General features: G+C 51.7%; 9 protein-coding genes; 4 read left to right on the top strand and 5 right to left on the bottom strand.

The window, feature by feature from the left end:
* Window positions 1-170: 170 nt before the first annotated feature.
* Window positions 171-4,086, bottom strand: CHC_T00010045001 (hypothetical protein). XM_005714941.1 is given in 6 exon segments: window positions 171-514; window positions 515-1,369; window positions 1,491-1,939; window positions 2,006-2,635; window positions 2,684-2,885; window positions 3,020-4,086. 4 exon segments carry the CDS (start codon window positions 2,883-2,885, stop codon window positions 515-517), a joined length of 2,136 nt encoding a protein of 711 aa, XP_005714998.1. The 5' UTR covers window positions 3,020-4,086; the 3' UTR covers window positions 171-514.
* CHC_T00003596001 (hypothetical protein) lies at window positions 3,016-4,086 on the bottom strand. The gene has a single exon (XM_005714942.1). It carries the CDS (start codon window positions 4,084-4,086, stop codon window positions 3,016-3,018), a length of 1,071 nt encoding a protein of 356 aa, XP_005714999.1.
* Window positions 4,087-7,584: 3,498 nt separating this feature from the next.
* CHC_T00003597001 (hypothetical protein) lies at window positions 7,585-9,555 on the top strand. XM_005714943.1 is given in 6 exon segments: window positions 7,585-7,621; window positions 8,058-8,275; window positions 8,380-8,757; window positions 8,863-9,135; window positions 9,238-9,402; window positions 9,403-9,555. 5 exon segments carry the CDS (start codon window positions 7,585-7,587, stop codon window positions 9,400-9,402), a joined length of 1,071 nt encoding a protein of 356 aa, XP_005715000.1. The 3' UTR covers window positions 9,403-9,555.
* A 1,688-nt stretch (window positions 9,556-11,243) lies between these two features.
* On the top strand, window positions 11,244-12,332 carry CHC_T00008442001 (hypothetical protein). Its single transcript, XM_005714944.1, has one exon. The coding sequence runs from the start codon at window positions 11,244-11,246 to the stop codon at window positions 12,330-12,332; it is 1,089 nt and encodes a 362-aa protein (XP_005715001.1).
* A 144-nt stretch (window positions 12,333-12,476) lies between these two features.
* On the bottom strand, window positions 12,477-14,366 carry CHC_T00003598001 (hypothetical protein). Its single transcript, XM_005714945.1, has 6 exons — window positions 14,067-14,366; window positions 13,780-13,862; window positions 13,511-13,675; window positions 13,057-13,403; window positions 12,745-12,985; window positions 12,477-12,570 (listed from the first exon to the last, which is right to left on the bottom strand). Exons 1-6 carry the CDS (start codon window positions 14,364-14,366, stop codon window positions 12,477-12,479), a joined length of 1,230 nt encoding a protein of 409 aa, XP_005715002.1.
* A 1,409-nt stretch (window positions 14,367-15,775) lies between these two features.
* CHC_T00003599001 (hypothetical protein) lies at window positions 15,776-15,889 on the bottom strand. The gene has a single exon (XM_005714946.1). The coding sequence runs from the start codon at window positions 15,887-15,889 to the stop codon at window positions 15,776-15,778; it is 114 nt and encodes a 37-aa protein (XP_005715003.1).
* A 43-nt stretch (window positions 15,890-15,932) lies between these two features.
* On the top strand, window positions 15,933-16,903 carry CHC_T00003600001 (hypothetical protein). XM_005714947.1 is given in 2 exon segments: window positions 15,933-16,487; window positions 16,488-16,903. The coding sequence occupies 1 exon segment, from the start codon at window positions 15,933-15,935 to the stop codon at window positions 16,485-16,487; it is 555 nt and encodes a 184-aa protein (XP_005715004.1). The 3' UTR covers window positions 16,488-16,903.
* A 90-nt stretch (window positions 16,904-16,993) lies between these two features.
* Window positions 16,994-18,337, bottom strand: CHC_T00003601001 (hypothetical protein). Its single transcript, XM_005714948.1, has one exon. It carries the CDS (start codon window positions 18,335-18,337, stop codon window positions 16,994-16,996), a length of 1,344 nt encoding a protein of 447 aa, XP_005715005.1.
* Window positions 18,338-21,460: 3,123 nt separating this feature from the next.
* CHC_T00010295001 (Putative Pre-mRNA-processing factor 19) lies at window positions 21,461-23,056 on the top strand. Its single transcript, XM_005714949.1, has one exon. It carries the CDS (start codon window positions 21,461-21,463, stop codon window positions 23,054-23,056), a length of 1,596 nt encoding a protein of 531 aa, XP_005715006.1.
* Window positions 23,057-23,262: the final 206 nt, after the last annotated feature.

A 23,262-nucleotide genomic window follows, 5' to 3' on the forward strand; every position in this document is an offset into this window, starting at 1 on the left:
GGCTAATACAAATCCTGGCTGAGCTGCACGTGAAATATCTCAAGAGATCCTCTGAGGCAATGAGTCTACAGATAAGCTTTTTCCAGAATGAAGATTATTGCAAGGAGGCTACAGATATATGCAGGTCATTGCACTGCCTCTCCAATATTCTCGAGGGTATCGCGTAGTTATGTGATAAGTTGGCTTTATGCTCCAGAGAACTGGCCGGAAGACGGTCAAGGTATGCACTTGGTCATGGATGCAGTGACAAAATGGGATTGCTTCAACCTTTGGCTTCAGCGGATGCCTGGCGTACCATCATTGTTGCAGAAAAGCTTTTTCTTGTTGATCATAGGGATGTGGGCCAACGTTTACAACGACTTCAAGAAGAATAGATAGAATGTATCGATCAGCTCTGTGAAGAATACACCGGAAACGAATCGGATCCGTGTGCGCAGTGCCTAAATTCCAAAAGACTTGCACCATCAGTTGTGCAAAGCAGATCTGCTGAGATGAGTGTCTTCATCTCAAATGATCACTGGTCCTGCGGGTCTTGTGAATACTTCGACAGCAATTTCCACACAGAGGACCCATTTGGTCCTGCACCTTTTTTCAAAAATGCTACCTTTTTTAACAGAGACTTAAAACCAGGCAGACCTTTCGGACTGCTGTCGACTCTAGCCTGAAACTGACCAACAATTGCAGCGGATGTACCATGGCCTCCGTTTTCTCGCAAAAATTGGATGATGTCCCTTAAGAGAGCACCGTTCTCCGATAAGTCGGGGTCCGCTGCACTCTTCGGGGTATCTAATCCAGTGCCTTCTCTCTGCTTGATTCTCTGCAACAAAGAAGCAGCTTTTGAGCTACCGACACCACTCGCTGGTCTTGAACTCACAAACCCTGCCAATCCCGATTTTCCCGTCCATGTTGGCACTCCGACGTTGTCTCGCCTTCGGCGACGTGCTGACCGTTTTAACTCTTCCACCGCTTTGGCAGCAATTTGATCAGCCTCATACTCTACCAGCTTGTGATCCTTTCCATCCGTTCCTGCCTTCAAAACTTCGTCATGATTAATTGTGCTGTGAAGCACGCCCTCCCCAGAATCATCTAATAAGGTATTCAGCAGTTGAGCGTTGCCCTCTTCCCCGTTATCATCATCATCAACAGATTTTTGCCCAGTTGCTGCCTTAGAAGCCTGGATTTCGGATGTCTCATCTCCTTCGACGCCCGTCCTTTCCTTCGCAGTAGTTCCCGCGAAAATATCGCCAGTTTCAGTCCCCTTCTCTAAATCGTCGCTAAGTGTAAAGAGATCCCGCATATCTTTAGGCTTGAAGAAACGACGCTGCCGTGGATCGTTGAGAACCTTATTCGTCAAAAATTGCTTGTAAATCTGTTCGCAGAAACCGGAAGAAGAAGGTTTTTGTACGCTGCGTAAGTCCTAGGAAGCCATGCCCCTACATCGAGAGGTTTCACGTGTCAACCCGATACATGGTTCGAGCGCTGAAGCTTACCTGACGATGGTATATTTTCTCTTCTATGGTACCCGTTGTAATCAACCGATAAATCGTTACTGGACGAGTTTGTCCGACTCTCCACGCTCTTTCTCGAGCTTGCAAATCCGTGCTTGGGTTCCAATCAGGATCATAAAGGACGACACGGTCAGCACCAGTCAGATTGACACCCAAGCCTCCAACCCTTGTTGTGAGCAAGAAAATGAAGACATCTGAATCTGTATTGAACTTGTCAATCAGATACATTCGGGAACCCACAGCTGTTGTGCCATCCATCCTTAGACTGGAATATCCGTTATCATTAACAAATTCTTCCAGAATATCCAACATTGTCCTGGTTTGGCTAAACAATAAGACCCTACTTCCAGCCTTTTTCCAAGCAGAGAGTACCTTTTCCAATACTAGCATTTTGCCTGACCTCCGCCAGTTTCCATAGTCCTCGGGGATTTCTTCACCTTCTTTTTGTGAAAACGTTGCTATTCGAGGGGCAATACGATCCTTCTTTTTTGCGAGACTTTTGGCTGAGTGGTTTCTACCTTCATTGCTCTCTAAGGGAATGTCTGGATGGTTACAAATTTTGCGGAGTGCTGTGACTGCATACAAGAGGTTCAGTTTCCCCGACAAAACTTGACGGACCGCCCGAGATCGGAGAAAGGTTTTGTACTTTTCTCTTTGTTCCGAACAGAGCTTGACAAACAAAATTTGCTCGTTCTTTTCTGGAAGTTGAGTCGCAACGTCTCTTTTCATCCTTCGCAGAAGGTAAGGAGATATCAAATCGCGTAAAACAACAGAACATTTGTATGCAGTGTGAACCTGAGCCTTGCTTGCTGTAGAGTATCCGCCCATCGTGATGGGTATAATAAATTGAGCGTGGAAAACGGGGAGTGTGCCAAGTTTTCCCGGAAACACAAAGTCAAACAGGCTCCACAACTCCTTCAGATGATTTTGCAAAGGAGACCCACTCACAATTATGCGGTGAGGCGTGTCGAATCTCTTGCAGACAAGAGTGATTTCGGCGTCCGGTGACTTCATTTTATGACCCTCATCCGCAATGACATAGTCGAATTTGTCAAGCAACGCGTCATGGTTCTTACGCACTTGTTCATAGCTGGTTATCAACACACCATGCTTATTGCCGATCACATCTTCAAGAATGGCGTCTGGGTCGTATCGCGGCATTCCAGAACGCCTACGTCGTTTTCTGCCTTTATGGTTCTGGTCTTGGGAATGGTGAAGTATTCTCACCCGGAACCGAGGCCACCAAGTTCGAAATTCGCGATACCACTGACGAAGCACTGTTGCTGGTGCCAAAACGATCGCAGACCCTTTCAGTTTGCCGCTGTAATTGAGTGCTGCGAGAAAGGCAACGATCTGAACGGTCTTTCCTAAACCCATCTCGTCTCCCAGGATTGCTCCTGTTCCTTGCATGTGAAGCTCCCACAGCCATTGCACCTGCCAGTCAGAAGAAGGTATATATTGTCAGAAACAATGCCGGTGCATGGATAGGAAGAAAATGAAGAAACCTTCAGCGACAACATCTGCTTACTCCAGTTTTTTGGTAATCAAAGAGCTTATCATATATCGAGGCCGGTATTCGTATCCCGCCATCCAATTCAATCTCCTCTGTCGAATCTAGCTTCCAGTCATCGCCTTCAGGAAGTTGCGGGCCCTCATCCACTTCAGGCGTATCGCTCCGACCTGGAATTTCGTCGTCTGCGTCATCTACAATGTCGTGAAACGACGCAGAGTTCGGTGATCTTTTGCGCTTCTTCGCTCCTTCAGGCTTCCACTCTAACTCATCGGCAAGGCTGTCGTCTGACTCATCCGGTTTGTACTCATCCCCACCACTGCCAGAATCGCTAGTCGGTCGTCGTCTCTTTGCTACAGGTTTCGCACGTGCTGCACTGGTTTCTGGATGAACACCGTCCGACTCACCCTCGCTCGCAATTAAGCTAGGCTGCTCAGCAGCAATTGGGCCCGCACGATATCTACCAGACGATGTAGGCAATGTGACAGGGTCCACATTGCCATCACTGGCAGATGCATCAGCGCTTTCTACGTGTGGCGGGAAAACAGTGCCGTCGACACCCGCGACAGGGGCTGAAAACTCAACATCACCGAGTTTCGTCCTCCTTCTCCGGACCGGGTTCCTCGCTTGCGTGGCGCCAGGGTTCTGTGCTTCAAAAGGAGTGAGTTTGCCAGTCCTGATCAAAAAGTCGGTATCTCGCTCACCCTCTTCCTTATGCACGACCGTCCCTGCGGGGTCCTTCCCCCTGCCCTCCTGGCCGCGGTCTCTAATCTCATCTCTAGCCTGGGCGGCCTCAATAATGCGCTTGCGTTTTGCCTTGATAGTGTCAATGCGGGCGCGCACGGCCTTGATTTGGCGGTTGGCATGCGTGGAAAATCGGCCAGCGCTGAGGATACGCTCCTGCTTGAGCAGGGCGGAGAGCTGGGTGTCGTGGTCGCGGAGAAGGCGCGCTCGCTCCTCGGCCTCGGCCTTGGACGCGTTGGCCTCGGCGGTGGCGAGCACGGAGTGCTCGACGGCCGCGACGTCGGACGCCCGCACATCCAGGCCGGCGAGAGGGGAGTCTGGCATGGCGTACGGAGGGGCGATGAGGTCGGGATGTGGGATGAGGTGGGTTGCGCGGATGAAGGGATAAGATGAAGGGATAAGATGAAGGGAGAAGATGAAAGGAGACGATGAAGGGCCAGGGTCGGTGTCTGGTGCTCGTATCTCTCTGTGCATTGCAGGTCGCGCAGAATTGACCTTGTTGTGCCTTGCAAGCTGAGTGGTCCTGGCATGATGTATTGGACAGATGATGTGCGACTCAAAAACGGTGCATGTTAAGACACACCCTCCTGTGTGCCTGTGTGCCGTGCGGTGACTCAAATTAAGGCCAAGACCGCATCCCTCCCCTTTGAAAACGGCGTGTCTGGTGTATGGCATGGTTGGACACTTGGCGCTTTTCATTTCTTCTTCACAAAAGTGCGTCACTGTAGAAAGTAACTGTGAATATTCCGAATCTGCAAAGGCTCTTCAGCCGGGCCCTCATATAGTGCACATCTATGTAGAGGATGTTTCAGTTTTGCGCACGGGCAGGACGGCCTGCAGTTATGAGAAGGGCTTTGTGGTATGATATGGCACTGTTGAGAGGCACAGTACCCTTAAGGGTACAGTACAGGTACGCGGAGTAAGGCGCACCCCTTCCAAATGCCAAAGCGGCGTCTGGTGCAGAGGGAGGCCTTGCTTCATTAATCTTCTCTTTTTGTTCTTCTGCAGCATTCAACAGATCAAAATTTGCCAAGTACTGCTACCCATACACTTCCTTTAGAAATGCGGTCAGGCTGTCAAGGTATAGACCTTCTTCAAGAAGAATGCAATCAGATGCCACCACTTGACTCTCCGCTTATCCCCCTTATTGAGGATAAGTAAGTTGTTGAAGTATTGAGGCGTGTAGTAAATCTCCACGTGCTTGGTGGCAACGATTCCACGCAAACCACAACACTGAGAGAGAGCCTCGCCCGCCTTTTCACGATTCAAGTTCAGTCACAGAGTTGTATTCGGAGTCAGGGAGCCTGGATATCTTCACAGATGTGTGCAGGAGGCCAAACAGCACTGTGGCACGTGTCCACGTCGAATCTTTGGATGTTGGTGACAAGCTGAAATAGGGCGCCTTGTGTAGATGCTGGCCCCACTCACTTCAGCTTTACTGCGCGACCCCCATCCCCTGTATGGGTACTGTAACTTGTGGCAACCGGCGGGTTCGAAGTTCCTCGCGAGCGAGCGTGGACGACGTCGGCGGGCGAGGGAGGCGCGCGCGCAGGGAGGAAGCGAGGACGAGGGTCTCTCTGAAGGGCGGCTCCGTTGGCGATGCTCCCCGAACCGATGATCCCCGCCTCTGGGGATCTGTCGGGGGCTGCCTTTATTATCGCAAGGCTAACTGTCGCGCGCGGTAGTGGCATTTCGCTTCGCTCTTGAAACGAAAGGCTGGCAGGGGCCGCTCTCCGTCTCACAGCACTGGGCCCTTGGCCGGACCACCGATGTGCCTGACACGACGGAGCCCTCCCCCGCACTACACCTCGGGCCTTCACGCATCCGGTCGCCTCGAGTAGACCAGAGCGCCCTTGCCCGCGAGGCACGTCGACCGGATGCGATCGACGAAGAGCCGCAGCGCGACGCAGGTCGGTACAAACTGTAAGGGCAGAGCTATCCTCAGAACCCCGCTGAGACTGAATCGCGAGCCGAATCGCGAGCCGAATCGCGAGCCGAAGCAAGTAGCACATCCCAACCCGAAACCCCACCATCCAGTTTGAAGGACGTCGCACAATGCTGCGCCACTCTAGAGGCCACTGCCCTAAAATTGCTGTGCGCGATTCACATGCCTCACAGCATATTCGACATGCACGCCGCTTGCATTTTGTCTCTTTGAAATCGCCAAAGCCGTCAAGGCAAACAGCAGAAGTAGAGTTGGATACTGGGATACTTCGATAGTGCTGCCTTTAAAACCAAACACGCGCTTGTTTCGAAAGTTGCATCAAGCGCATGTGCCGATTTGTCGCTCATTTGAAGCCCCTGCGCGTACGTGCACTAAATGAGAGGGCCTTCTATACGCCACGAATCACAGCATGCCATCATCGGCCAAATTGGGCCATGCGTGGGCACGGCGCACCTCTAGTTAAAACCATGCCTTTCCATCCAGGGCGAACGTGCTCATCTCTCTTGCCCCGTCTCGCTTTGATTGCAATCAGCCGACCTCTCCAGGGTCCGAAACCCTCCCTGTCAACAAACCCGCGATGGTCCCCGCTTCCCGACGCTAGCATTCTCCCTAGAAGCCCCATCAACCCGTCCGCGGCCCACCCCCGCAATGTCCGTCATGCCCACCGGCGGCGGCCCTCAGCGACCCAACTATCACGCCAACCAAAATGCATTAACTTTCATGTAAGTTCACAGACCCCGCCCGACCGCCCCCCACCTCGTCAATCCCCCGATCCCTGCTAACCACCTTGCTCTCCCCCACCGCAGTCGAATCATCGGCAACATCGCCGGCGGCTGCGTCGCCGGGCTGCTGGGTCTAACCGGCAAGGATGGCGCCGCCTTCTACCTGGCCCTTTCTGCCATGATCTCCAGCACGCTGCTCATGAAGACCGCCTTCCAACCGTACAAATTCCTCTCCTCCCCGACCACGCAAATTCTCCTCACGGGCGTCTTCGATCGCAACGCCATCCTCACCTACGTCCTCTTCTGGACCATGCTCTTCTCCTTCCGCTGACCCGTCTCCGCCAGCGCGCATTCGTCCCACCCGGCCGCTCATTTCACCCCGCCCTCGCTCGCCTTGATGCACATTTTCTTGTAGTCGTTCAGTTCGTCGGCAAGTTTACCTAGGCGCTTCTGCTTGCTCTCCGCGCTTCGCGCCTCCTCAAGAAATTCGTACGCCACACTTAAGTCTTCGATTTCCACATCCAGTCGCTTTTCCTCTTCTTCCATCTTCCGAATCGCCTCTGTGCTGCTCCGCAGTCGCGCAAACACCGCATTGAGAAACTTTTCGTTTCCATCCTGTCGCCGCAGCCCCATTGACGCCACGTCGACCTCCACATCCCTCACGCCAAACTCTTCGCCCCATCGAGCGGCGACGCGCAGCGTGTGTCCTTCTTCGCTCGCCCCGTTCTCTCTGCCTTGCGTCACGACGCGAGCAGAGCCTTTCGATTCGGGGTCCGCCGGGTTGTTTGGCGCGTCCAACACCTGCCGTACTTTCTGAAAGATCGTCCCTGCGTCTATCCCCGCTAACGAAGCGTCAGATGGCGTTGTGAGCGTCGTGCGGGTAGCCTTGCCTGTGAACGAGTTGCTGCCATCGGTTAGATGGATCGACGCGTCGTCGGCAGCGTTGTTGAGCAAGAAAAGGCTGCGGTAGTTTGTGCCTTTGCTCTTATCAGGAATATTCCCGCACCAACTCCATGCTCTTGAATCGCTCGTCATCTTTCTGTGGGTTGCAAAGCACGTATGCCAAGGCTCGCTTCAAATCTTGGATAAAGTGGAGTGCCAGGGTAAAGTGACTCTCCACTTTATCCAAGATTTTGAAGAAAGACCCACCCTTACATGCCTGGGCCGCCTTCACCGCCATCCGCCAGGTGCTGTAGCTCGTGGCCGGCTCAATGACGTCATCCCTCGAAAATTCGATTTGGAGACGACTTCTGATTGGCACGCTCAGATTTTCAGGAGGGTTGTTTTTATCCACAGACCAAACTCGTCCAGGACTAAATCTGCTTCACACATCGCGACTCAGGCTCCCCGCCTTCATATTAAGCAAATGTGCAAGCTTAGAATGGCATGCATGTATGCATTTCATTGCAATTCTCTGCTGACCTCATGCTCGGTACATGTCCCGCCGCCGAAACATATCTGCCGAGACTGGAGATATTTCTTGTTTGGTTTCAGAATAGAAAGCGAGAGGTTGCTGTCCAGTAGTGCTCTACGCACTACTCGTTCTGTCCAGTTGAGCAAACACCTGCTTTGTTTTATCCGAGGAAGGCACAGGCAAAGCGGAAGTTGCAACCAAATTTGCGCGTGAGCTCGTTCCCTATACAGAATGACAGTTTTTGTGCAACCCATCTCCGTCAGTCGTGCTCGTGCGCACCGCAGTCTTCTCTCGAGAAGGTGGGGCTGTGTTCCGCTTTGTGCCAAGAATAAGCGCCCCGCACGAGTTTGTATTGTCTCACAAGTATCCTCAAACGCACGTGGAGATAGAGCTAAGGCCTTCAACCTTATTCGACTTATGGCTTGTGACATGGTAAGCATGACACACTTCGTGCCGACCGCTTGGTGACGAGGACACCGGAAATCACGTCAAACTGCATCTAACTAACTTTTCGCGACCGTTCTCCACGACTAAAGGATGGTACAATACTCAACGCCAGCACTGACATATCGGAGCGTAATAAGCAAGCTGTGAGAAGGCTCCTAGATGAGACGGACGTTATGTTTGTACCGGCGACTGGAAAGTCTCGAGCAGGTGCTCTCAAATCCATGGCCGACGTCGGTGACTATCTCAACGACAGGAATCCTGGCGGATGCCCTGGTGTCTATTTACAAGGGCTTATTGTTTTTGGGGAGAATGGTGATGTCGTGTATGAGAACAAGTGTGCGGACATGTTGGCGCAGAGAACTGTCGATATCGCGAAAGAACTTGGCCTGTCACTGATTGCGTACAGCAGGGATGATATTTTATGCGAGAGAACAGACAAGTTTGTGGATTTGATACCGAGTTATAAGGTAGGAAGCGCGCGCTTTGGACAGGCTAGAAGAAGCGAATATGTGGGAAATTCCATATACTGACCGGCTCTTGTTTGTGTGATGGCCAATTGTTTGCTGAACCAGGAACCTTCCCCACTTGCGATTGGCGACTGGGGCGATGCGATAGGCAAGCGACCGTTGAACAAGTTTATCTATATGGCAGAGCCGTCGCATATCGATGAGATACGGCCAATCGTGGCCGAGCGTATTGGAAATCTGGGTCATTTGACACAAGCACAAAGCAACATGCTGGAGGTGTTGCCACCCAACGCTTCAAAAGGAAACGGCGTGAGGCGCCTCTTGAACAGTCTGCAAATCGCCCCGGAACATGTGATGGCAATCGGGGATGCCGAAAATGTAAGACACACGCCAAAAGCCATCCTTCAAAGAGAAAGGCGCAACGACAAAAAGATACAGAGAAATTCTGACACGTTTTTTTTTCTTTCCTACTTTGAACAGGACCTCGAGATGCTCGAAATGGTAGGTTTCTCTTGTGCAGTTGCGAATGCGCTGCCATCCGTAAAGAAGGTTGCCAAATACACAGATTTCAGTAGCAACGTCGACGACGGAGTTGCGGAGGCTATCGAGCAGTTTTTCCTTTCAAGAGTTAACGTGCCAAGATAGTTGATGTTGAAAATGGGCAACATTTGACGGCCGCTTCGGATGGCCGGGTTAGATCTGAATTCAATCACTCGATGCTGAATGTACCATTTTTTGAAGTCAATGCGTATTTCCTTAATTGACAGACCGACATAAATATTGCGGTATCTATGCTAAGCCTTGCATGTATTCTAGAGCTGGGCTGCAACATTTCATTCTGCAGACGACCGAGCAGTATCTTTAGTCTTAGCTTGCGATCGAAGAAACATTTAGAAACCTAGATATGGCTATTGTTTTCGGAGAGGTTATCCTTCTCACTCGTCTGTCCTCTACACTTGTACTTTGCATGCTCATGCGCACTTGGTCACAATGGTGGAAACGACGGCAGATGAGATCTCGTTACCTTCTGTGATTTGTATAGAACTGTACCGTAGAAGGATGCATCGCATTCTCATCGCTTTTCGCAATTTAGATGACCTGTGTCCATCGGACTGTTGTTCTCACATGAGGACACCTTTCGACTTGCTTTTTTCGTGACTTGCGCGTTCTCGACAAGAAGGAAAAAGATATCCACGCCACTTTACTTGACGACTGCCTTGGGGCCAGAAAGAACTTTGTGAGAATTGCATTGCTCGTCCTGCTCGTTTTTAGATATGTCTGGACAGACGCTTTTTTAAACCACCTTAAACCGCATGCATGATAACTTTGGCAGTGTAAAAAGGGAACTAGGTACTCAATCTGCATGACATTCTTAATCTTTCTGCGTATGCAAGCTGCTACATTATCCCGTGTTCCGCAAGATGTTATTGCCGAAAACAAGTGCGTCGCCGAAATAGTGTCCAAGATAGCCTTTAAATGTTCAATTTAATTTATATATTTTCCAAAAAAAAGAGCTATCCTCACATGAGGACAAGTCAGGGTCGGATAGACACTAGCTTCATGATACATTGTACTGTTACGGATGAACCCAGGTGCCAGGTGACAAGGTGGACACGCGTAAGGCGAATCAAAGCGGACACGGCCGGAACCGAGGTGTACCAACCGAAAGGCAGTAGAAGTGGCGGGATCATGCGCGTGGGGAACTGTCGGTGGTAGACAGAGGGAGGATGAAGGGAAACCGGTGGCTGCGAGGGGACTTGGGCCAGGACAAGAAGACGGGGGAGGCCACCGGCCGTGTGGGTGAAAGGAAAGGAGCAGGAGGAGGGCGCCAGGACTGGGGCAGAGGGAAGCTGAAGGGAAAGGGGGGCGCCAGGAGAGGTCGGGGGAAGAGAGGACAGCCCCCGGACATAGATTACTTAAGAGCCGTCCCTGGAGCAGATAGGGAAGGGGATGGCAGCAGACTTGTGAAGAATAAAGACGAAGACGAGTGGATTCTCGTTGGCACAGGTCGCTCGGTATCTCGCGGAGGAATTGCCGCAACAGTACTGTATGTAGCAACCAGATGACCCACCCCTGCGACTACGATCCATAATCGTGTGCCGTATGACGCATGTGCGATTTGGTGTACACGTGCAGTCTGGACAGTTATGACGGGCCTTTGAAACCTTACACTCACAAAAGAAAATTTACTGTAATCACAATGATTGTTGCGAGTGGGCTGACGATGCAGAACTGCTTAGATGAGCAACAGTCTGTGCCCTGGTCCCACCCACCCTGTTCTCAATCCGCAAACGAGCAGCTCATTACCGCTCCAAGACAAAGTACCTGTGACCGCTCGCGTTTCTGCTTGCGAACTCGCCCAACCCAAGCTTCCTCGATTGCACCTCGTGCACTAGCGGATCCTCCCATCGAACCCCCAAGAACCCTGTGCCTGTGCCTCCACCTTCTAGCCGGAAACAGTCTCCTCACCCCACCCGTTTCCCGCAATGCTGCGTCGAATTGCTCAGCGGTCTCTCCCGCGCCTCTCGCGCGCCTTCCACGGCTCGGCCCCCGCTCTAGCACCGGCCTCCATGACGGTTCGAGAAGCCCTCAACACCGCCATAGACGAGGAGCTCGAGCGTGATGATCGAGTCTTTGTGATCGGCGAAGAGGTTGCCGAATACGACGGCGCGTACAAAGTCACCAAAGGCCTGCACGCCAAGTACGGCGATCAGCGCGTTGTCGACACCCCGATCACCGAAGCCGGCTTTGCTGGGCTTGCCACCGGTGCCGCTATGGGTGGTCTCCGCCCAATTGCAGAGTTTATGACCTTCAACTTTTCCATGCAGGCCATCGATCATATTGTCAACTCAGCCGCCAAGACCTTGTACATGTCCGGTGGACAAATTCAGGTGCCGATAGTGTTTCGCGGGCCGAATGGGGCGTCTGCGGGCGTTGGGGCGCAACATTCGCAATGCTTTGCTGCGTGGTACGGATCGGTTCCCGGTTTGAAGGTGATCTCGCCGTACGACGTAGAGGACGCGAGGGGGCTTTTAAAGAGCGCCATACGGGACGATAACCCTGTGGTGTGTCTGGAGAATGAGCTTATGTATAATGTTGTGTTTGACAACTTGTCGGATGAGACGCTGAGCCCGGACTTTTTGTTGCCGATCGGCAAGGCAAAGGTGATGCGCGAGGGGACCGACGTCACTATTGTGGCGCATAGCAGACCGGTGGCTTTCGCGCTGGAGGCGGCGGAGATTTTGGCGGAGGAGGGCGTGTCGGCAGAGGTAATTAACTTACGTTCGATTCGTCCGTTGGATCGTGAAACGATTACAGAGAGTGTGAAGAAGACTAATCGATTGGTGACGGTGGAAGGAGGATGGCCAATGTTTGGGATTGGATCTGAGATTTGCGCTGCGGTGTTTGAATCGGATGCGTTTGAGTACTTGGATGCACCCGTGCAGAGAGTTTGTGGAGCAGATGTGCCAACACCGTATGCTGATAACCTGGAACAGAAGGCATTTCCGAAGACAGACGACGTTGTGACGGCGGCGCGAGCGGCGATGGCAAGGAACTTGCCGTTGGCGGCCTAGGTTGTGTTTTCGTGAACAAAACTGTCGTGTTTTGGAACTTTTTCTTTTATAAGTTTAGTGGACACCTAGGTCGGGCACTATGTATCAAGTTCATCGTGAGCCACATGGGACGAGGCACTTAACGAAGTTGATACCAAAAAACAATTAAGATTTTGCAGTTACGCGTAGGATGAGATTTTGAAGCACCTCTTCGGAGATGGACGAGTATTTGGTGTTGACATTCATCAAACCATATTTCCTACAAGAATGACAGAACGAAAAGAAAAAAAGAATACGGTCATGTCAGCCAATCCGGATGAAACACGAAGGCAATAGACGGCGTTGGAATGGAAAGCCGGGAAAGGGAATTTGGCCCGAGAGGACCTTGTCGACAAAGCAAGTCGTAAAAAAAACAGGGAGGTTTCTTCATTACTTCTCCATTTTCTTCGCTGCGGCGGCTTCGGCAGCCTCGGCAGCTTCTAACCTTGTCCGGATGTTACGGAGGGCAGACTCAAGTTTGTCGAGCTGGGCCCTAGCCTGAGGGTTGTACTTGTACAGTCCGTAGAAAAGATCATCGCTGTCTTTCGTAGTCGTGTCCACAACGCTCAGGAGAGACTCAAACCCCCTAGTGTTGATTGGAGTGCTTACGACATTGAGTTCGCTCAGCATACGTCCTGTGTGAAGAAGAAGCCAAATAAATCGTAAACGGAGGAAATATCTCGGATAGTTAGAAAACCGGTGGCACCAACCCCATTCGCTCTGATGCTGGACCGGGCTAACGTACCTGTAGTATGCGTAATAAATTGGGTGGAGGCGGCATATTCATCGTGCTCGAAGCTTTCCATAGCAACCATCTTGCATTCCTCTCTCTTCCACATGCTGATAAAATTGTTGCAAACCTTCTTTCTCAAGGGATCTACACGCACAACGTCGTAGACGAATGGGAGCCCCTTCCACGAGTCGCGTCCACTCTCAGGCCCAAACATAGGATGGGTGCAGACGATATCAGCCGAAGAAGGAAGCATGCGGATGAGAAGGTCGTGCGGGTACATCTTGACCGATAAGACGTCGGCGACAAGGACGCCGGAGAGCCTAATGTTGCAAAGCGGGTAAACAGCAGTTTGATACCTCCTTGTCAGCATAACGCATAGATGGTACGGATGTGGTCTGCAGGGGACAGATATGGGCAAATGACGTACCGGTGGACGGGGAACTTGGACAGGACGGTGTGAAGCGACATGATACTGGTACAGAAGATGACGACGTCCGGCTTAGCATCCATGAGTAGATCCGGTTTGTTGACGTACTCGCAACCGATGGCGGCGGCCTTCTCGTCGTAGTTGCCGCGGCTTTGGCCGATAACCCTGGGGTATGAAAGAAAGCGGGGATCACATTGGGGGAGCGAGGGATGTGAGAAAAAGTTGAAAGCGGAGCGAAGATGCGAAAGTTTTGCGAAGGCGAGACTTACCTATGACCCTGCCTTGCAAAAAATCGGGAGATGAACTGGCCAAAGTTTCCAAAGCCGACGACGCCAATGGTGAGGCGGGCGTGCTCGGGGGCGGAGCGGGAAACGGAGGTAGACATGGTGAGTAAGATGTGGGCGGGGGTTGGGAGTGTGAGAGAGAGTACGTGGTGGGATGCGTAGAGAGGGTGAGGAGCAGTCACGGGGGAGGGCGGGGTTTATAAGAGCCTTGCGCGACGAGACCGAAGGGAGTGTAAAGCTGGGGAATGGGGGCGAGGGCGACGCTACAGGACATAAATTTTGTTATGGCAAGGGAAGCAAGGGAAGGGGGGGATCGGCGCAGTGTGACACGGAGCGAGAAAAAGGGGGTGAGAAACGCGAGGCACGTACTGTACTACTGTTGCACGAAAATGTGGGCAGTAGCATAAACCGGTAGAGCAACCTTGTGGCCATATCAGCCTCGCTACTGCAGCTGTCCAGCACAGCGACATTCGACGACGGGTCGCGAGGACGGCTGACCCTTTACGGGGGGGCATCGCGCACCTCCCCCCAGTGAGCGGTCCTCGCCTCCTCTCGTGACCGCACCTTTCCATCACGGGCAATCTCCTCACTTTCTTGTATTCTAAGTCGCCCACGTGCCCACGTGGCAGCCCCTCCGGCCCTGACGCCACCGGCTATTAAACTTGCTTCCGCCCCCACCGCACCAACCGCACGCCAAGTGGAGAGCTTGGCCCATGGCTTGATACACGCCGGTTACGCCGCCTCGCAATGCACACAACAACACGCTGTTTCTTTTCGCCTCACTCACCCCCTCTTGCTTTTCTCGCACGCTCCATGACATCATCGTAAAGTCAATTCCCGCACCCGCACCAGACAACAGAGTCTTGTCGTCCGACGATTCCCCCCCCCCCCCCCCTCCTGCTGTCATCACTTTTCTCCCCGCCCTCTGCTCTATTGTGTACACTGTCCGTTACGCCATTCTGTACCGTTTCTGAACGCCCTGCTTGCGTCACCGACACGGCGACTGCCCCGCCACCCCTTTGTTTCTAGTTTCGACACAATTTACTTTCCTCACTACCTCTCTGCACTTCGCTTTTTCTGTCCTTGTAAATCCGTCCAAATTTGCCCCCGATACCACGTTGCCGCATGTGTCTGCCACGTCCTTGCTATGGAAAAAAAATCTGCATGCCCACGCTTGCCGTTAATATATTATTTGCACCACATATGTACATATCTACATATGTACATCTATTTTTTATATGTTTCTTCCTTCTTCTCCCCCTGACAAATCACCTCCGCCCTTTTCACCTTGCTCCTTGCATTCCCGCAACTATTGTAGGTTTCTATTCTACACCCCACTCTGCAAATGGTACAACTCGCACTTTGCGTGGCATGTGTGCTCTTCTTAACCAGCATCTTTTGCTAACGCCGTTTCAAAATGACGTTTTTTTCCATGATAGCAGTCTTGACATCGTGTTTGTGGTTCCCCATGCTTTAACACGTTTCACCGTAGAATATTCTTCTCGATGTTTACATTGCGACGCCTCAGCAGCCTATAACCAGTTACAGTGTGGGCCTGATTTCGACAGCCCATAAATTTCGAGACTTTTTACATAACCTTCCGAACAATCAACAGTACGTGTAGTGTCGACTCGACACTCTTTACAGCGCAACCTTATTACACTGTCAGCGTACCACTGCTTCCTCGAACACCTGTCCACGTGTTTCTCAAGATAAAGCATCCAGCAATTGCTTCCCCTTTGAAAATTGCCCCGGCCCGTTTACAATTGTAATTGAGGTTGCTGCCCTGAAAGAGGGGAGCGAAGCTTCCCAGAGACCCATTCGCCCGCCGGTGACCCTCTGGATCCGCCTTGTCCGTGCCCTATTTTTTGGTTTTTTTTTCCCCTTGCGTCCCGTCGCCGCTTCCAATCTGGATCTTTGCGTGCGTTCTGCCATCCCAGCGCCCTCCCCTTCGACTTGCGCCCGGATCACCCTGAAACCTTCACCCCTGGCCGTCAATCCATCCATTCCTTTCGCCGACGTCATCCCTCGTCGCTCCCTTCCCGACCCTACCCACACCCCTTCCCGCCGAGTGGCCCAGCAGACCCACAACCATGGAGGGTGCCGTTGACAAAGAGAGGCTCGCCAAGCTGCAGCGGATGGCTGCGGGCGTCCGCGTCGGTGGAAAGGGCTCGGTCCGGAGAAAGAAGAAGGCCGTGCACAAGGCCGCGCCGACCGACGACAAGCGCCTGCAATCCACCCTCAAGCGTCTTCAACTCAGCCAGCTCCCCGGAATCGAGGAGGTCAACATTTTTAAGGACAACGGCTCTGTCATCAACTTCCAAAACCCCAAGGTTCAGGCCCAGATTTCCGCGAACACCTACGTCATTTCCGGTGCTGCTGTCACCAAGCCGCTCCAGGAGATGCTCCCGAGCATCGTCAACCAGCTTGGCGCCGACAACATGCCCCAGATGAAGTCCCTGATGGATCAGCTGGGCGCCGGTATGGGTCCTGCCGCCGCCGCCGCCCAGGCTGCCGCGCAAGCCACCGAAGGGGGTGACGACGAAGATATTCCGGATTTGGTCGATAACGCCAACTTTGAGCAGAAGGCCGAGGAAACAGATGAGGCCGCGAAGGAGGAGGGCGACGCAGCTGCCGATTCTACCCCTGCGCCCGCAGAGAACGCAACCGGAGCCGACGCCACCAAAGAATAGACGTTGTAAAGATCTCCCTCTATCGCACCAAACGTATCATTGATCCGCCTGTCTGCTTTTCAGCGTGCGTTTTGCGAAGTAGAGCTTCGGCTACCAGTCCACGCGGTCGCAGATACGTGTACACCATGCAGAAGCATCTTCGCTCTTCGACGGTGGTATCTCTGCTCCAGTTTCCTCTGTGCACACGGCGACTACATGCTACATCACTTTGAGTAGTTATTTGTATTTCTGTCAAGAGAGGTGCTTGTGTAGGGGCGGGATATCGAGGCCAGGGTCAGGTCGGATTTATGACGACTGACGAAAATGTTAGATTCTCGTAGGGCGACGAAAACGACTGGATGTACATGCCGTCGCCGACTGAAAAATAGACTGAGAAAGGTTAATAACTAAATGCGTCCTACGACATGTCCTTGTGAGCCCGACGCAGGGACATCCTATAACCCCAACAAACGTGTCCAATCAAGTCGTCATCACCTAATCCGTACTCGAAAGACAATCTTTGACGGCTAGGGCACATTGCGATCGGCAACGGGATTGTCAACAATCGGACTCGGCTGGATAGCCCCACTCTCTGGAGAGGATTGAGGTCCGCTCTTGGACCTGTTCCTGTTGCGCCCTCCTCGATTACGTTGCTTTACTTCTTCTGGTGGTACTCCGCGGTCAGTAAGAATTGGACAAGAGGCTATCGTGTCAACAATTTCCACCAATGCCGCATACGATGTGCCAATGAACGCATCTGTCGTGGATCCTTGCAAGTATTCCAAACAGTGAGCAGTGGAAACGTCAACTGCTTCGGGGTGTGGTACATTGCCGTTTGGGGACGTGAGCATGACGTTGAAGTAGCACACGGGGTCAAGATGCAAACCATTCAACACTAGAGGCGACGTCTTGCCCTCCGGTGTTGCGTAGTAGCTGAGGAGGGCTTCCCGAGAGCCTGGCTGACGCAGAAAATCCGCAACATGAAATAGATTTAAAGTGCTTGCTATAGCCTTCTTCTTGTCTTGCGCCAATTGGTGTTCATGGCTGAGCTTAAGCTCAGCCATCTCCTTTAAGAGGGCGTCTCTTTCCTTCGACATTTCCTCCGACTGCTTCCGTAATATTTCGAGCTCGGCTAACTGTTCCGCGCCGCGCTCCGCTTTGCGTGCTTCATCCGCAGAAGGTTCGCCTTTTCCTGCTGGATTTCCATTGCCATTCGGATGAGCGGTCTCGCTACCGTCTGGCCTTGCCCCTGATTCGGCCTCGGGGACTTTTTCGCTTCTTTCTCCTTCCTCACTGCTTTTCTCGGATATGCTCTTTGAAGAACCCTTTCCCTCACGAGCTTTGGCCCTTGCAGCTTTCTTCGCACGACGGCTTTGTTTGGTCTCAGGTTGTTGCGGCTCCAGAACGGCGGTTTGCTTCTTCAGGATCTCTTGGAGCTCGACAAGAAGAGCCTCCTTACGACCCAGGCCACGTACAGATTCGCGTTGTTCGTCATTAAGCTGGTCTCCTCTCTTCTCAGCAGCCTCTTGTGTTCGAGCGCGGTCGATCGCCTTTCGTAGGTTTCGACATTTGTTCGAAACAATGCGAAGCAAAGAGTCCGTCTGATCCTTGCTGCTCATGATTGATTGTTTTCTTTGTGAAAGCAAGCAGAAATGTCGTTGCGGACAATCTTGCACGGTGGTGATAAAGGAAGCGTGGGTGGCACCCTGTAGTTCGATGCCGAAGCAAAGAGGAAAGCGCCATCCAATGCCACTGCGGTAAAGCGAGAGGGATGCGAGAGGGATGGGCGCGTCTAGATAGTTGTAGATCCGTAAAAATAACGAAAAAACAGAGAGGAAAACCTGGAAAGCTGCGTGCGCAGGCTTTGTCATCTTGAACTATCCGCACCAAATTCGTTGATTCCAATTCTCTATGAAAGTATGACACTTCTTTCAGCTATACTGTATATTCTGCAAAATATTGCGAGCAATAATTTTTGGAGTGCTGCCTTCAAGAGTGTTTTAAACCCCATGTTCTGAACTAGAAAGTAATATACAGCTGCACTTCAGCCTCTCTACAGCAACCTCCAGCATGTTTCCCTATACTTGGACATAGGCGAAATTTACATTTCCCCAGAGCTGCATGGAAAAAAAAAAGCTTACCGCATTTTTCTCACGCACTCTATGTATGTACAAGGCAGCCCGAAGGCATTTCCGTGACTCCCTGCTCAAAGGCAAGAAGGGGAATTGAAATAGTTGAAGAATGCTGTGTATCGTGTGGGGGAGATTACTGTTTTACATATTACAAGCCCAACGATATTGAAACGGCTAAATTAAGTGGGTTCGATTCGCTGCCGATCTGTTCATGTTGGGAGGGTTGATATGGGCACTGCGTACAGTGTTCCTGGTACTTTTCTGAAGTGCCGCAAATATCCTATTCGGGGTTACATTCTTCAAGCAAAATATTAGATAAAGCTTAATTCTTCAATGCATTTAGCCGCATACATCTTATTAGAAGCGGAAGCATCTGATGTGTTCTTAAATCAAAACTAATCTTTTCTATTATACAGTAATTTTCATTCTGGTATCAAGCCAGTGTCTGGATGACATTTATTATCAAGTTTTTCTTGCGTTCAGGAATTTATTAGGGAAAATTCAGATCTCAGTCTCATTACAGGCAGTTTCACACGTTCGGGCCTTCGGTGGTATGCAGGAAAATTCAGATCTCAGTCTCAGTACAAGCGGTTTCACACGTTCGGGCCTTCGATGGTATGCAGCAGGGCGGTTTTTTACAATCCTGTCCCACAGCCCAAAAAAAAAGCATCTTCAGATGAGCATGAGATTTCCGATCAGATGCGATCACCGGAATTTTAGGCCTGAGCAGTCTTTTTAAGGCCTTCTATTGGCTGTAGAGAATTTGTAAAGTGGCGTTCCACCAACCAAGGGAAGACAACAAGGATTTCCGAAGGTAAGTCTGGGACAGTACACGTGGGTAGTAATACGCAGATTGGTCGGGTTTAACCTCACAGATGAAGGGGCCGTCTTGGTACCCGGAAGTCTGCTGATATCGAAAGCGAGGTGCGAGAAAGCACCTTCTTCCATGGAAAACGTAGCATATGGTAGGGTGGCACAGCGGAGATGCACAGCGGCAATATTTTATGGTGAACAGGTACAGTATATCGTTTGACGTCCCTTACCCTTGTCGAGGTACTTGTGTACGTTTGGGGCCCCAGATTCTGGATGGATATTCATAGATATACCTTCAATAGCAGATCTCCATGGTGTGACATTCGTAAAGATCGAGGGAAGAAGAATCAATAAAAACAGTGATGTCTGAAGCAACAATTATGCTCAAAATATCTCGTGTTAATTATGCGTTTTCATGTACAAAATGAAACGGATGCTCACTCTTTTGGTGAGAACCATTCGCGTTACAAAGGCTTTACATGGAATGCGATGAAATGCTCATCAAGTACTAGACCTCTTTTGGTAGGACCTCATCGTTCATGTTCAGACGATATGCCAGCCGCGCCTGGCCCCGCCCGCGACACGCAGCCGTGGGTAGTGTGAGAGAAAGAGGCAGAGGAGAGACTAGTGTCTCTAGTGTCTATTTGGACCGTTGTTCTCATATAAGGACACTATTTGACCTATTTTACTCTTGACTTGCGCTTCCTCGACAAGAAAGAAAAAGATACCCCCACCACCGTATTTGACTTCTGACTTGGGGAAAGAAAGAACATTGTGAGAATTGTCTTGCAAAAAATTAAATAGAAACGTTATAAAGTCAGTTTGGACGCCATTTGTTTAGCGTATATGCCCTCGGCAATACCATCTTGCAAAACCTTAGAATAGCAGTTATGAATACACAGAAAGACTAAGAATACAATGTTGTTTCAGTAGTCGGTTGACATTTTATGGAGGCGTTTTGGCTTCGAAGATATCAACACATATCGTTTTGAGGTTGTTCAAAAAGGTTTCTTTTTTAGGCATCCTAAAAATGGCTGGAAAAGACGTGCAGATCTCACCAAACTCCACCCTTCCGCAACGCAGAAGTTAACTGCGGTGGCAAGAGCATCTTTTGCCTTCTTAGTGAGCAAGCACAAGTCGAGAAAAATAAGTTGAAAAGTAGCCTCATATGAGGTCATTTGTCGTCTAGGCACTCTAGTGTCTACACTATCCGACCTGGGCTTGTCCTCCTATGAGAATAGTTTTTTTGCAAAAAATATAAATTAAGTTGAACATTTAAAACGCTACCTTGGACACTATTTCCGTAACGTGCTTTTTTTCTGCAATAGCATGTCCCAGAACGCCGGGATAAAAGATTTGAATACGAAAGATGAAGAATATAATGCAGATTGAGTACCTAATTCCCTTTTTAAACTGGCGTTTTTGGTTTCAAAGTTATTCTACGTGCAGTTTTCCAGACACATCTAGAAACAACCAGAAAGAACATGCAATTCTCAAAAATTTCGTTCTGGTCCCAAGGCAGAAGTCAAGTACGGTAGCGGGGGTATCTTTTTCTTTCTTGTCGAGAAAGTGTGAGGCAAGAAAAAATTATGTCGAAAACTGTCCTCATATGAGAACAATGGTCTGATAGAACTAGAGAAGGTGAGTTGAGCAGAGGATAAAATATTTTCAGCTTTCTCTGGGGTCGGAATGAGTTTTCTGATTAAAAAATTGAATCTCTTCAAAAGTGGGATCACGTCCCCCTCGTCAAATAAGACCACATGAAAATTTGAGCACGACCCCCGCCGCAACCGCCAAAACCGGCTTCTAAATTCGCGGTCTGATTTTCGTTGAGCAACTTCGCGTCCATTTGTTTGTATCTCGCGTTGCCGGCGGTCGTGGACAGGAAAGCAAGCAAATCGACGGAAGGCAACCAGGCAAACGAAAACTGCTCGGCGGAAAGGGTGTCACTTTCGCAACAGCATCATCCCCATCGTCTTGGAATCTCAGTGCCATCAACCACAAATCCTACCCTGCTCTCTCGCTCGCCCCTCAAACCTCACACGTGACATGGCCGCCCCCCAAAGCTCTTCGGGGATGTTTTGCAGCATCTCAGGCATCGTCCCTGACGTGCCTGTGGTGTCCGCCAAGAGCGGGCACATCTTCGAGAGGCGTCTCATCGAGCAAGCGTTGGAAGCTTCCGACGGGCGATGCCCTGAAACAGGAGAGCCTCTCTCCACGTCGGATCTGATCGAGATAAAAAAGTCTGGGACAGTAGTCGAACCTTTAGTGCCGGCGGAGGTGTCGGTGCCCGGAGTACTGAGACATCTACAGAAGGAGTGGGATACGACGATGCTGGAGTTGCATCAGGTCAAGACGGAGCTTAATGAAACAAGAAAGGAGCTAGCCAACGCGTTGTATAAATATGAAACGGCGGAACGCGTAATCGCAAAGATGAATCAGGACATGAAAGAAAGTGCTACGGCGCGAGCTTCCGACGAGGTACAAACTGATGAAACGAACGGGGCTAGGGTCGAGGCGGCGGCAGCAGGCGAGGTGAAGAAGGACGCGACTCAAGACAGCAAGACGAGCGACAGGGTGATGGTCAAGGACAAAGTGGTGACGGGCAGAGACGCGACTGCGGACGTGTCATCATCGACAAGGACGGAATTTCCAGAGGAACTGCTGAAAAAGGTGAAGGCGCGGTCCGCCGAGCTCCAAAAAAAGCGGAAGGAGCGGAAGGTACCGGCGTCACACGCTCGGGCAGATACACTGAAATCGCTATCGGAGACTGGGCAAGTGGCAGTAGATGGATCGGAAGCGACGGTGACAAGCTTGGCGCGGGGGGCGGACGGGTTGATGTACGGCGGGACGAGCAGCGGGAAGCTAATGACTTTGGATACACGAGGAATGGGAGTGGTGGGAAAAGCCGTGGTGGGACATACAGACGGGGGTGTGAAGAGGGTGAGATGGGATGGGGAGAGGGTGGTAAGCTGCGGTGCTGGGTCGGTGAAAATATGGGATGGGCAGACGTGGGAGCAGTTGGGAGGGTGGGAGGAGACTGGGGAGGTTGTGGATGTGGACGTGCACCCAACGAAAGAGGTGGTTTTTGTGGTTCTGGCAGAGGGGAAATGGGTGTGGCGGGAGCTCGGCGGGCGGGTTGTCTGTGAGGGACAGGGAGGGGAGGGGTACGGGAGCGGGGTTGTGCATCCGGACGGGATGGTGTTTGCAACTGGGCGGACCGACGGGGTGGTGGAGATGTGGGACTTGCGGACTATGAAGTGCGTCGCGGAGCTCGGGGAACGGGGGGGGAGGGTGGTGTCGTTGGAGATGAGCGAGAAGGGGTACTACATGGCGAGCTGCCGGGACGGGCGGGTGTCGCTGTGGGACCTGAGGAAGCAGACGGTATCGGGTGAGGTAGGGATGGAGGGCGTGGTGGGGTTAGCGCTGGACGGGGTGGGTGAATTTGGGGGTGCAGTGGGGGCGGGCGGCGTGGCGGTGTTCATGGGGAAGAAGAAGACGAAGACGGTGGTCAAAGTGCCGATGCACAAGTGGCAGGTGGGGGGCGCAGGGCGGCAGGGGTGTGCGTGGGGTGACGACGCAGGGTGCATTGTTGTAGGTGGCGCGGACGGGACCGTGCGGCAGTACGGGGCCGGTGTGCAGTGACAGCGTGGACGCCTGGGGACGTGTGCACGTGTGCACGTGGGTGGCTAAGCAGACGGCCGTTGGACTAGGCTATGCCAATCGACCGTCGACAGGTGGGACAGACGGTTCTCGAAGCTTCGGAGCTAGTCTATAGTGTTCCGACGGCTGCCGCCCGCGACGCCGCGAAACGGAAACACAGCCTGCCAGCCGCCCCCCTTCCCCCCCTG

This window comes from Chondrus crispus, genomic scaffold, assembly GCF_000350225.1.
Source record: "Chondrus crispus Stackhouse genomic scaffold, scaffold_199, whole genome shotgun sequence".
Taxonomy (NCBI): domain Eukaryota; phylum Rhodophyta; class Florideophyceae; order Gigartinales; family Gigartinaceae; genus Chondrus; species Chondrus crispus.